This window comes from Mandrillus leucophaeus, unplaced genomic scaffold (assembly GCF_000951045.1).
Source record: "Mandrillus leucophaeus isolate KB7577 unplaced genomic scaffold, Mleu.le_1.0 Scaffold14, whole genome shotgun sequence".
Classification (NCBI taxonomy): Eukaryota; Metazoa; Chordata; class Mammalia; order Primates; family Cercopithecidae; genus Mandrillus; species Mandrillus leucophaeus.
Genome location: NW_012101365.1, coordinates 9,893,406 through 9,907,851, shown reverse-complemented (window position 1 = coordinate 9,907,851; position 14,446 = coordinate 9,893,406). Strand labels below are relative to the sequence as shown.

The following is a 14,446-nucleotide window of genomic DNA, read 5'->3' as shown; positions in this document are numbered from 1 at the left end:
GAGCATGCTGGAGTGATATCTGTTCTAGCCCAGCAAGCAGCTAAGCTAACCTCTGACCCCACTGATATTCCTGTGGTGTGTCTAGAATCAGATAATGGGAACATTATGATCCAGAAACATGATGGCATCACAGTGGCAGTGCACAAAATGGCCTCTTGACACCTCATATCTGTTCTTCAGCATCCTGTTACAGGAACTCGATCCTACCTATGTTAATTACCTTTAGAACTACTAAAGTTCCAGTAGTTAGGCCATTCATTTAATGTGCATTGGGCACTTTTCTTTTTATTTAAGAGTCAATGGCTTTCTAATGCTCTATGGACCGACTATCAAGATATTAGTAAGAAAGGATCATGTTTTGAAGCAGCAGGTCCAGGTCACTTTGTATATAGAATTTTGCTATATTCAATAAATCTGTTTGGAGGAAAAAAAAAAAGATATCTGCGTTATTTTGTCAATTGAAAAAAATGTTTAAGAGATTAGAAAGGTTGATCACAATCAATCTTTGTTTTAAAAACAAAATAAAACTTCTCGTGTGTGTATATGGAAGCTTTTTGTATAGAGATAAAATATTTGGCCACCTTTAGTTTTGCTAGCTAAGATTTTGAGATAACAAATTTATATTGATAGAGTATTTTTAAAAATCCATCATCTTTTTATATATTCCTGATTTAGTTCAACCTGATTAAACGAAATAACATAGCAATAATGATTGCTCCTCATTCCCATAGACCATGTGGATGAATCCAGACATGATGCAGAGAGAACTGTTTATGCTACATCCTCTCAGAGTATGGATAGAAGACCTGGCTCAGAAACTGTGCCCTACAGCACAGAGATCATTGGTGAAGAGGCCAGGCAGTTGCACAGTCATTTTGCTTAGACTTGCAAAAGCAATACAGGAGAGAATGCAAGTGCAAAAGACATTAAATTTCAAGTCATTAAAGATTGGTTCCAAGATTTACATTTTAGCCAATAAACATTGGCTCCAGACTGGCAAAGCTGCACTCTCTATAAAGCTCTGGGGTGTAATCCACCTGAGGACATCATGATGCAACAATGTTTGGGTTGTTTGTTCTTTTTCTGTAAAATTAAGGAATGTGATTGAGAAGAATCCTGCTTTATCAGAACAGATTTTTAATACTACTTAATATTTGTTTTTTAAAGGCAGAGTGATTTCTCAAATTTGTATTTACTGTGATTGGTAAATAACAAGGTGGTCAGATAGATTGCATTAATTATATCTGTTTTATCTATTTAAATAGATTTTCTTCAGTTCCTATCTACTACAAAACCTTGACTTTTGAACTTCAGTTTTGTCTCTCAAAAAAGGAAGTTTTGGGAGTCCAGAGAAAGAAGCATCCCTTTGTACCTGAGTGATGAGGAGTGTGTGTGTAAAGGAGCTAGCACGTTAATTTATGATTAACATAGAATTACTATTTGTCAAGGGCTGGGGAAGGCACACTAGGCTTGGTGCTCAATATTTTACACATTTTATCTTGATAAGGATTATTTTTTCTCATCTTGTAGCTGAGAACCTGAAAATCAGATATTCCCAAAGTCACACCACATGAAAGAATTTATGTGTGGTGACTGACACATAAGCATTCAGATAGAACATATTAGCTAAAATAATTACATTGATAAAGAAATGATTCAAGTACGAGTTCAGGAGTTGAATGAAAGTATTTTTATGATCTTTTCGAAGACTAAATTTCTATGATAATAGTACATGGTATGGCTCCATGACATAAAAAAAGGAAATAAACAAAAAACCTTCATACTTCGACACAATAACATTAGCTACATTAGCACAGGCTTCGCATTTCAGCTTCCCTGTGGAGTCTGGTGAGCTTTTTCAGCTGTACTCCCCTCCCATTTCCGATTTTATTTTTTATTGTCTTTTTAAAAAGAGAAAAGTCTGGTTGTCTTGATTATCTCTTATTACTTACAAATAAGAACACACTTTCATTTGCTGAAATTAGATCCCCATTCACTGTGTTGGCACACTCTAGGCTGTCTACTCCAGAGGGTTTAGGGCCTGTTAGATGGCGCACAGTTGGAAATTGGTGGCACTGAGTCGCTGCCAAGGCTGGCAGACCTTTAAGATGGCATCTGGTGACCTTTTGCTGAGCCCCCTGGGTCCTTCATTTGAGATTTTATGTTCTCAGCAGGGGTGTAATCCAAATCAAATGTGAGATCTGGTGAGCTGGAGTTACATGGGAGGTGGGGCCAGCGGGGGATCCCTACCTTGCTTTGGGCAGAGGATGCTACTAGACGCCTTTGCAATGTTTCTTTCTAACCCTGAGACTCTGTGCTCTAATGGAGGGTGACTCTAATGGGCTGGTTTGCAAAAAAGAGCCCGGTGAGAGAGGGAACGATTGGACAGTTTTCTCCTCATTTATTTATCATCCAGCAACACAGTAATCCTCTCTAATTGCTCTCATTCCTGGATGACACTAAACTCTTCACGGCACCCCCAGAGCAGCAGCTGAGGTCAGAAGTACATATGCGGAAGCTAGCTGCGTCTTGCTTCCAAGATAGTATTGATGGTGTTTTTTGTTTTTTGGTTTTTTTCCTTCTTTTGAAATGGCAAATGTCTATTTTCAGTAATATAGGTAGATAGTACACAAGCCTAGGAGAAAGAACTGTGAGTTTGTGAACAACATAACAACCAATGCGTGTTGACAAATTGTTTGTGTTAACCACAGACACATGCCGTTTCTCAGCTAGAGAGTCATTTTCTTGATAATTTTCAAAGTGCTAGGTTTTTTTTTTTTTAAAAAAAATACAGCTTTTACTTGAAACAGATTTAACAGGTTATTTTTGGTTTTACATCTACAGGAACTGTTTTAAAAGACAGGCAGATACATTTTACATTTCTCAAGCAATTCTGTCCTGACACTGCCCACAAAAGGATCTCGAAGATGATTAAAGCAAAGATAATCCATTGTCCCTGTCTTTATCCAAAAGAGTTAACTCCCTGCCCAATGACCATTTTTGCCTTCAAATCCTGTGTTTCCTACTTTGGTTAGCTGCTCCTGTACTTTCAGCTCCTCACATAATCACAAACTTCCATGGACCTTCCTCTGACTCTATTGCCAATAGGATCTGAGTCTGTGCAATGAAGTAGACAGGTTTATATCCTGGCTCCACTACTGAAAAGCCATGTAAATAGAATTAGGCCAATCATATCAACTTTCCTGGCCTTAATTTCTTCATCCTAAAATAAGAATAATAGGAACACCTGACTATAGGGTTGATTTAAGAAATATATAATCTAATGTATATAAATAAGTATAGTGTGGCTGTCACATTAAATGTTCAGCAATAATATTATTTTTGTAACCATTGCAAACTATAGTTCTTTGTTTCTTATGAACTTCAAATAGTACTGAATCTTCATAATGTTCATTTGACATTCATTTATATGCTAAGTGGATATGTTTCATATTACTTATGTAAATTTTATACCAATTTGATACTTTATAGAAATACAACTTACCTATATTTACATAAAAGTATACATCATCAGTCTGCCACTCACTGAATTTTCACAAACATGATATACTCATGCAACAAACACCCAGATCAAGAAACAAAATAGTACCAGAATCACAGAAACCCCATTATGCTTTCTTCTGGGCTATACATCTCCCCTCAAAGGTAATCACTATTCTGAGTTCTAGAATCTAGTTTTACCAGTTGTTAGCTTTATTGTTTGTGTTATTTTTGGACAACCAAATGAAATTTAAACTTCTTGAAGGCAGGGAACATATATGTCTTCTCTCATTACAAAAAACATTTGTCAAATATACACTCTCCTTCTCATACTCCTGTCTTGCACTATTATCATTTGAATGTATTTGTCTGGCAAAGCCCCAGTTCTGTGTAAGCCTCACTGTCTGCCTTCTCTGCATGTCCGCGAGGACTACTGGGTGAAATGCCACTCATCCTCTCAAATTGATTTCACAAAAATCAATGGTCTTTAACCTTAACTGGCCACTCAGTTGGCCCAGCCAACCTGTCTTATTTTTCTGATTATCCCTCTTCTACTCTTCATAGCAGCTGCCCCAAACCATCTGCCCTTAATTCAGACTTTCCACCCCATCACTTCCCCCATGAGACCCAAGGTAACCATACCTTGTTATCAGAGAGAAAATTCAAGCTGTCAGCAATTTGATCAACCTGTTGTCATCAAATGTACTAATTTGCCTATATCCTTACCTATTTTTCTACAATCTTACCCTGAGGCTTCCCTTCTGCCTCTGTTCTCTCAATGACTTCCATTTCCCTTTGTCACGGTTCATCTTACATCATCAGTGATGCCCTCTCCTTTCTGCAGTTCAACTGGCTATTCACCATTGGTGTTTCAATAGGTTAAACTCCCTAACATCTTTGAACATGATAATAACAGTCTTATCTGAAACCCTGTATTCCACATCAATCATCACCCCATCTTTCTCCCTTCTTGCAGCCAAACTTCTTCAGAGAGGTCTTTATACTTCCTGTCTACATTGCTTGTCCCCCCTCTTTCTTCAATCCACTTCAGTCTAGCATCCACCTACATTACCTCATTGAAACTCCCCATACCAAGATTCCTGACTACACCCTTATGGCTAACCCAATGGACCCTTTTCAGAAATTTCCTTTCTCAGCAGCATTTAATACTGTTGTCCTGTCTCCAGAAACATCCTCTTGCTTTTCTACCAAGTCTTCCTTCTAGTCTCCTGATTTCTCTTCTACTTTACTGGGAATTTTTTAAAGCTCTTTTTAAGGCTCATCTTTCCTCTTTAAATGTAGGTATCCATCAGAGTTCTTTCCTAGGCCTTCTTTTCTTCTTGTGCTACCACCACTAAGAGGATGACTATAAAAATACACATACATTCAAATTATTGCCCATGGTTTGGTCTTATTCAAATCAACAAGTATTGGAGTTCAACAAGTATTATTTAAATCAATGAATATTGTATTTACATAACATGATATGCTTGTAAATGGATCTTTTCCACTGTATCTATAAATAACAGCTAGAATTTATAGAATGCCATGTAGATACAAGGCATAGCTACTTTGAAACTTATTTTTTCTGATTATAAAATAGTATTTTCTTATGTAGAAAATTTAGAACAATAATACTATAAAGTATAATATGACATGATATAGTGTAATAGAGTGTAACATAATACCCTGAGTTCTACCACCCAGAGATACTGTTAACTTTTGGCACATTGTTTTCTAGATTGATTAGGCACACGCATTATTTACATGCATTTTATACAGTTGAGACAATCATATATTCACTTACTTTTATAAGTGGACATTTACTTGTATCATTAAATTATTCATAATTATTTTAATGACTTCATATACTCTATCATGAGCAAAGAATGAAATAGTAGATGCATCCACCTATTACTCAATATTTAGAGTTTTCTCTTTTTTTTTTGCATTTTTCTCCTTAATACACACGCTTTAAAATTGTTCTACAATGTCTTAATACACATGCTTTAAAACTGTTCAGTTTCTTGACTCTTAATATATTTTTTCAGGTCACCCACTGTAAGAATTATATCTGTCTTCTATGTTTAAAATGGCACCTTGTTACTGTTTTGATTCGTAAGACTTTTAGTTATTTTTTTATTTTTTATTTTTTTAGAGACGTGTCACCCAGGCTGGAGTGCAGTGGCGTGATCTCGGCTCACTGCAACCTCTGCCTCCTGGGTTCAACTGATTCTTCTGCCTCAGCCTGCCAAGTAGCTGGGACTACAGGTGCGCACCACCACGCCCAGCTAATTTTTGTATTTTTAGTAGAGACAGGGTTTCACCATATTGGCCAGGTTGGTCTCGAACTCCTGACCTCATGATCCACCTCCCTTGGCCTCCCAAAATGCTGGGATTACAGGCGTGAGGACTTTTTAGTTATTAAACAAGGTTGAACCTTTAATTTTGGTTGTTATTTGAATCTCCTTGAATCATCCTACAGATTTTTTTTTCTTTCTTTTCTCTGTTTAATATTAAACTTAAAAGAAAGGCTCCCAGGAGAAAAGGAAGTCTCAAGGGGAGAGGCATAGAGCAGAACTGGAGCTGACAAACTGTTTTGACTTTCTTTTCTAAGGCTGAAAATACCTGTTACATTTACAAGTAAGAAATGTGATAACCTTTAGGGTTCATTTTTCATACTGGTCATTGCTTACAGTAAGGGTTTGGGAGCAGATGGATAGATTATGAGTATGAGGAAGAGGGTAAGGAAACAGATAAAGCCTGCAAAGGTAATATTAATAACATGTTCTCTCTATGGTCAGTTATGCATAGACAAATAACCAATGTTTATGCTTCCACATTCCACTGTGCTGAGTTACCACCGTTTACAACACCAAACACACCTTCTGTTCTTATGCCAGCCTTGCGTATGAGGAGTCTGCCTGTGAGTAACAAAGTATAAAATTCTTTCTTCACAGCAAGGAGAATGAGAATTTGAAAACAGAAACCCAAACAACGCGCCAGAAACCAATGACTCATAATGCAAGGCAGATGAGCAGAGACCCCCCAGCTCCCATTAACTTCACTGATCAGCAAACCAATTATAATCCAGATGATGTGAAAGAGAACAAGCACCCAGAGAACAACCAGAAATCAGAAGACAACCAGAAACTACTAATAGGGGCACACAGTAGCAGATTCCTGGATGGCAAAGTGAGTAACAAAAAATACCCAAGTTTATCTTGATAATTTATTAAGAAAATACAGATAAAAACATAGGTTCATACAAAAACACACTGTGCAAATGTTCATTAATATATTTTGCACGAGATAGAAATAGGAATCAATTTTTTTCAATCTGAAAATGAATTTCAAGGTCATTTTGTATATTGTATCTTTGCTGACCACCAACAGAGTTGGTCATGATCACCAATGAAGTTGGTCATGACAATCAATGGAGTTGGTCAACCTATTCAGCCTGTGGTTAGCTCAGTGATACTCAGTATTGTTACTATACATGCAAAGTTGGGGCATGTTGGAGGGTAAGAGTCTGTCTGCTTTTACATTACAAAAAGAGATAATTTATTTTAAAATTCCAATGCAACCATGTCTAATTACAAAAAAAATTATAGGCCCCAAACTCTGTTGATAGAAATATATATCACTGCACTCTGTTAACAATCAACCAAACAATTCATAACAAACTAACTTGATGGTGATGAATCTATATGATTAGTAATTTGTAATTAAAAAGCAAGTAAAGCAGCAATTGAAAACTGGATCTAAATCAAGACAAAACTAATGATTCATTGATAACAAAGTACCATTTCCAAAATTGCTGAAATTGCAATTAAACAGATACATAGAGTAGGAGTTTTGCAATGCTGCCAAGCATTAAGTGACAGCCAGATATTTTAGTAAAATACTGAATTAGAGTTTGCAGTACACTCTAACATAACTATTTTTAGTTTGTAATTTTAATAGCCCTTTCTAAATCACTGAGCTACCAGCTAGTCTTTAGTCATATGAGAAAATGAATGCCTATGGATTTGGGATCTTCTGCTCATAAGAACCATGCAAAGGATCAAATTTTGGAGTGGTTAACAGCCTATCTATGGACCTCAGGCTATACTCTGCAAGGTCTAGTTGAACACTGAAGACCAGAAATGAAAGTGACCTTCCAAAAACATGAGTGACACAGATTGAGCCGTCACTCAAGCCTCTTAGTCTCCAGTTTGGCTGAGTCCTTGAATTTAGGCCTTGGTTACAGCAAAAGATAGTGAATCTGCAGAAGTGATATAATCCATTTGAATTATCAAAGACCTCTGAATTTTTTAACCTAATTTAGAATCTGGCATTAATATATTTGTTGTTTTTGCTCCCAAAGAATGGCCTTGGTAATAATATTATGGTTATAAAAGACTTTATTATTGACTGATGCTTCCAGGTGAATTTTATTATTTACTCTTTGAAATTAACCCTGTGAGGTAGATGCCATTGTTATTTCTATCACCATGGCATAGATGATAAAACCAACACTCAGAAAGGATAAAGTGACTCATAAGTGTGCAGATAAGATGTTTATCTAGGTTTTCTTTTTTTCTTTACTTAAATTTTTATTGATCTTTTAATTATAAATCATAGCATAATCATGTAGCAATTTTTGAAAAACAGAAGGAGAATATAAATAAGAAGAAAAATATCAACTAAAGCAAACTAGTGGTTTTCTTTTCCTTTCTTCCTCTTTTTTCCTTCATGCATAGAGATATAGAACGGGAGTCATTATATATACTCTTTATTATCCTGCTTGATTCACTTCATATCAAAAATTCTCCCCTTGGCATGAAAAAAATCATCCTATGCATCATCTATAATGGTTCTGTGAGAGTTGTACTCAGAACTAACACTAGATGGATAGCATTTACTATGTGCCAGGCAGCATTCTGAGCTCTTTACAGATATTAACTAATTTATTATTCCCAAGCACCCAGTGAGGTAGGAACTCTTATTATCTTTAGTTCATGGTTAAGGGAGCTGAGACACAGAGAGGTCAAGTGCCTTGCTAAAGTCATAGAACTGAGAAGCGGCAGACCCACAATTCAAGCCCAGGCTCTAGGTCCTTAGTCACCAAACTGTATACATTCCTTTATAGAAACACAACACAGTTCACTTAACAAACGCCTTATGGGCACTTAAGCCATTTTAGTTTTTCTCTCATATATAGACATCTGTTTCTTGACACTCCTCCTAATACATCAAGCTGCTCATTCCTGCCATGGACTCTGCATTTGCCATTACCATAGGTAGTATGTTCATTAGGTAAGCTGTTCTTAACCTCCATGATCTGGATTGTTTGCTAGCTCTGTAGTACAGGGAGAAAATTTGCCCCTCCCATCCCAGAACTCAACAGGGTTTCTGGTGGGAGGCTCAGCGGGGGCTAACACCCAGCCACCAAACAAGGAAGGCCTTGTGGGAGGTGTGGGGACCGACTAATTGGTTCTGTCTGCCGGGCGGGCGTGTGGTGCTGGCCTGCCAGATGGCAGCCACAGTTGCCTGGTACAGAGACCCTCATTACCAGCTTGACTAAGTGGTAAATGGAATCCTGCCGCAGTTACAAAAGCACACCAATCAGAACTCCTTCTAGATCCTTATCACTCACACATAGATGAAAATAAGCTTTCCTGCCTGGGACGTAACAGGCAATCTGGACCAGCTGAATTTGCTCCAAAAGAGAAGTTGCTGATAAAGACTGAGCTAACATGCGTGAGGACGAGCAAGTGTGAAACTCTTTTCCAAATCACAGAGTAAGTTCGAAGAGTCTCATTGGTAGGAAGTAAGTAAAACTGAAGATGTTAAGAGAATCCCTCATTTTGTATATATAAGAACAGTGAGATATCTTAGAAATAAACAAGTGCAAACCTCCCTTTCACAAAGGAAGAATGAGAAGACCAGAGAGCTTAAATGCTCCAAGGTCTCACAAGAAAAGAGCTTGGCTCTTCTGACCCCTAGTCCTAGGATCTTTTTGCCTCTAAATTCTGCTTTATACGGGTACATTTTTGAAAAAATACATATTGTTTATATCATTTCTCAGAATTATCGGCTCTGCCTTCTCTCAGAATAATAAAAAAGAATGTGTGACTGGCAACAAACTCAGTAGCACAGTTTCAAAAATAAAATTGCAGTGTACTTTTTGCATCTGGCAGCATGAAAATGAAAGTGTTAGTGCTTTAATTTTAATAATTATCACAGTTGATTGGGAAGGTTTCTTTTCAAAGCTCTTTTGTGTGTTTTCCCTTGTTCATTCTCCACAATAGCCCTGCAAGGTAGGTAAATGCACATGATGTTATCTTTATTTTATAGATGAATAGACAGATGTCAAGGACATTTCTGCTTGGCTGTGCATTTGCAGCTCAGATTCAGCAAGTTCAAAGCAGAGCCTTTGATCTTGTACTTCTGGTGGTCTGTGTCTCACAGAATGGTCTCACTCCTCTCTCAATTGCACCAGCAAGAAACCTGAACATACTTTCCTCCTCTCTCTCCTTAACCCTGATATCCAACCAATCAATCACAGAGTCTTTTAAATTCTACCTCCTTCATGTCTCTCAAAACCTTCTCTTTCTTTTATTTCCTTTGTCATCACCATAATCAGACCACCATTTTGTCTCACCAGGGAGATTTTAATTATCTTCAAATTGACTTTTCTGTTTTAAAGGTCTCTCATTGTATTGGTCAGCTATTGTGATAAATACTGCTGCATAACAAATCACACCACAACTGAGTGGTTTATAACAATAATCATTTATGCTCACATCTACAGATATGAGCTTAGGCAGCTTTTATTTATCTCAGTTGGGTTGGGCTGGGCTTGGCTCTAAACTGGATTTGATTCAGGTCTGCTCTATGCTTTCTTGTTCTGAATCCAGTGAGCTCCTCAAAGCATGTCCTTCTCATAGTGATGGAAACATTTTAAGACAACAAACTCAATTACACAAGTACATTTTAAGTCTTTGCTTTTTGCTTGTGTCATATCCACTAACATCCCATTAGCCAAAGCAAACCACATGGCCAAGCACAACATGAATGAGGCAGGGATATATATGTTATCTCTTTTAGGAGGAACCACTTGATCAGATATACCCTCTGTTTAAAACACTTAAATTCCCTTGTTAAATCCCAATTTCCCTGGTATAAAATTTAAACTCCTTGACTCAGCATTCTAGCTCAACTCTGTCTATTCTCTATTTCACTTTCATCCCCACATCTCATTAACTGAAATTCTATTCCATAAATAGAATTCTGTTCCCTTTCACCTCAAATCCTTTGCCCAAGCTATTCTTTATGGGCAAAATTCTCTTCCCTCCATCTTTATTTCATTAACTTCTAATCATATAAGTGTCTCAACTTAGATAGCAGCTCTATCAAGAAGCATTATGGTCTGATTTCCAAGACTGAGGTAAATGCCTTTCCTAATGTATTTCCAAGTGAATCTGTGCATACTTTTACAGTAGATGTTGCCATACTATTAAAATAAACTGTTTCCTTATCTGTCTCCTTCCACAAGTCTATAAGACCACTGAGAGTAAGAATTGTTGCTTGTTCATTTTTGTTTGCAAATGTCTTTCTCTGTATATTGGCTCAAAGCCAACATCTAATTTAATGGGAAAACACTAGAGACTTTCTCATTTCAGTTTGGAAGAAGTTAATAGTGCTCACTGTCTCCACTGGCTTTTAATATTATGCTGGAGGTATTTGCCAATGCAATTAACTAAGAGAAAGAAAGTATAGGCATATTATTTAGAAAGGAAGAGGTAAAACTATTTTCGGGGTATAAGATTGTACCTCTAAAATCTCAAGACACTTAATGAAAAAACTACTAAAACAATCAAGATAATTTGGCAAACTAGAGTTATAACATCAATAACACAAATCAATGATCTTCATATGTGTGAACAAAAATGAGTTAGAAGATAAAATGGAAGAAAAGGCACCATTTACAATAGTAAATAAATGTAGAAGTAAATTAACTAAATAAATTAATTAAATGTCACAGCATAAACTTAACAAGAAATGTCCAAACCTGTATGAGAACAAAATATAAAGCACTCCTGAAAGACATAAGAGTAATTTTAACAAATGGAAAGGTATGCTGTTTTCTTGTACATAAAATGTTAACATCATCAAAAGTCAATCCTCCCTAGGGTAATTTATAAATTTGTTGGGATTTCAACAAAACAAAATACTATTAGGTTTTTATTTTGTTTTGTTTTACAACTAGCCAAATTGATCAGCAAGTTAATTTGGAATAACAAATAAGCATGAATAGTCAGGAAAACCCTGAAAAGGAGAGCAGCACTATGAGGAGTGGGTAAGATATCATTACCAGATGTTAAAACAAAAAGTCTCTATATTTAAAATCATGTGGTTTTGGCACATGAATACATGAAAGACCAATGAAATTGAAAAGAAAAATTCAGAAATAAACCCACTGGCATATTGTTATTTTGTATATGATAAAGGTGACGTTGAAAATTAATAAGAAACAGATGGACATTTTAATCAGTGACACATTATTGGACAGCTTTAGAGAAGTTTTGAGTTGGGTCTATTCATCATATACTGTACATATATAGGATGTATATCAGGATATATTCCAAATACATCAAAGGTTTAAGTGTAAAGAAATAAAAATATACAAATAGTACAAGTAAACTTGAGTGATTTCCTCTATCATATGGGATAAGGGGAAACTTTCTTAAGTAGGACTCAAGTTGCAGATACAATGAGAAATATAGTGATCCTTTTCACTGAAGGAGTGATTATTTTCACCATATGGCCAGAACCCCTGTAAGCAAAGCACATAAACACCTGACAAAGTAGGAGGAAAATCTACAACTTGCATTATTAACAAATATATCTCTCATCTGTAGAATATTCTACTTAAAATAGAGAAGAAAAAGGGCAGTAAACTATTAGAAAAATGGGCAAAATATATGAACAGGCAGTTCACAGTAAACCAAATGTAAGTGTTCCTTAAATATACAAAAAGATGTGGACTTGCTTTTAATAAGTAGAATGCAAATTAATTCTACCTGAGATATAATTTCTCATTAGCAAAATCCAGGAAATTGATAACATAATTTGGCAAAATCCATAATATTGATAATATGCTTTGTTGGAAGGCTGTGGGGAAACAGATACACTGCTACAATGATAGAAAAAATTTTAAATGGAAAAACTGTTTTGGAAGAAAAATTGATAATAATTAGCAGAACTACATCTACATTTTTCATAAGAAAATCTCACTTTGAGAAATCTATCCCAAAGATGTACTTGAAAAATGCAATATTAAAAGATTTATACGGAAGATATACATTGCAACATTACCTGTTATACCAAAAAATTATAAACAACCTAAATTTCCATAGATAATGGACTGTTTGAATAAACTAAGGTACATCCATACATGGAGCACTATGAAATTGTAAAAAGAAATATAGAATTTGTATATATATGAATATTATTATATATTACTATGTGGAATAATGTAACAAGATACATTATTAATTGAATAAAAGTGAGGTAGAAAAAATATATAGATTATTCTACCAAGTATCTATCTATCTATATATCTATCATGTACATATCCTTTATGTTTTTTAAAATGAAGGAATTAATTAAGAACATTTTTAAAAAGTGGTTATCTCTTGGGGATAGATGGAACATGATGAAGGGATAAAAAAACAGAAAGCATACTTCTCTGAATGTCTTGTTTTGCTTTGCAACCACATAAATTTTTTACACTACAGAATTATAAAGTAAAATTATATGTTAAGAAAATCAATTTGTAAAAATCAAAAACAAAATAAAATAAATCTTGTTTTGTTATCTTTTGGTGAATAACAAATTGCCCTAAAACTTAGTCACTAGAATCAATAAACACATATTACCTGCTACTGTTTCTCAGGGAAAGAAATCTAGGAGTGGCTTAGATGGGAAATTTTGGTTCAAAGTCTTGTAAAATTTCACCCCAGATTTCACCCAGGGATGCAGTCATCTGAAAGCTTGATCAGAACTAGAGGATCTACTTCTAAGCTCACTCATGTGGCTATTGATAGAGGCCTCCTGGTTGTGTCCACAGGTCTCATCTTTTCTCATGTGGGCTTCTCTCTAGGGGTGTGCATGATATGGCTGGCTTTCCACAAAATGAGTGATGGAGAGAGATTGATTCTACACAATCCAATTGGAAGCTGCAATATCTTCTATAACCTAATCTCAGAAGTGATGTACCATCACTTCCACAGTATTCTACTGGTCACATAGACCAATCTTAATTAAATGTTGAGGGGATGAAGGAGACTACATAAGGCCATGAAACCAGGAAGCAGGCCATGAAACCAGGAAGCAAGGCCATGAAACCATGAAACAATTGTAAATGATTTTAAAACACAATGACTTCATTGCATATACCTAGTGGAATATTTACTGTAAGGAAAATATTTCTTGAAAAAATATATTTAAATGTTTTTAATGACCATTATGTTGATACTGTTATTCTCTGTGTCTATATTTTATGTGATAAAGCAAGTGAGTTATTATCTTGGTGGGGTTTTTTTTTTTTGGACTTGTGATTTGGGGTATAGAAGAAATAAAATATAGATAGAGTATTAATAAAATTACGTAAAACTCCTGTGATCCTACATTTGAAATGAAAAATTAGTATGAACTCTTTTTAAAAATGTATTTCCCAGTTCTGTCCATTGGAAAAATTTAGAAACAATGACTTGTCCCAAAGCAATGAGTAGCCTTGCATCTGCATTATGTTCAGTAAAATTCCAAGAGCTGATTCCAGTTTTGAGCCTGAAATATCCACTTACACCAAAAGCAATGACGATACCAAAGACTTCCTAAGACTGGTCAAAAAAGACTCAGGATCTAACTTAAAGAGGATCCCACAGTTTGAAAG

General features: G+C 35.6%; 1 protein-coding gene across 1 annotated transcript in view; it reads left to right on the top strand.

Moving 5' to 3' along the window:
* Positions 1 to 14,446, top strand: part of LOC105534930 (chromosome unknown open reading frame, human C1orf87) — a 93,592-nt gene that overhangs the window by 22,791 nt on the left and 56,355 nt on the right. The window contains exon 2 of the mRNA XM_011973871.1: positions 6,462 to 6,696. Within this exon, the coding sequence (XP_011829261.1) occupies positions 6,462 to 6,696 (235 nt within the window). The remainder of the gene's footprint in view (positions 1 to 6,461; positions 6,697 to 14,446) is intronic.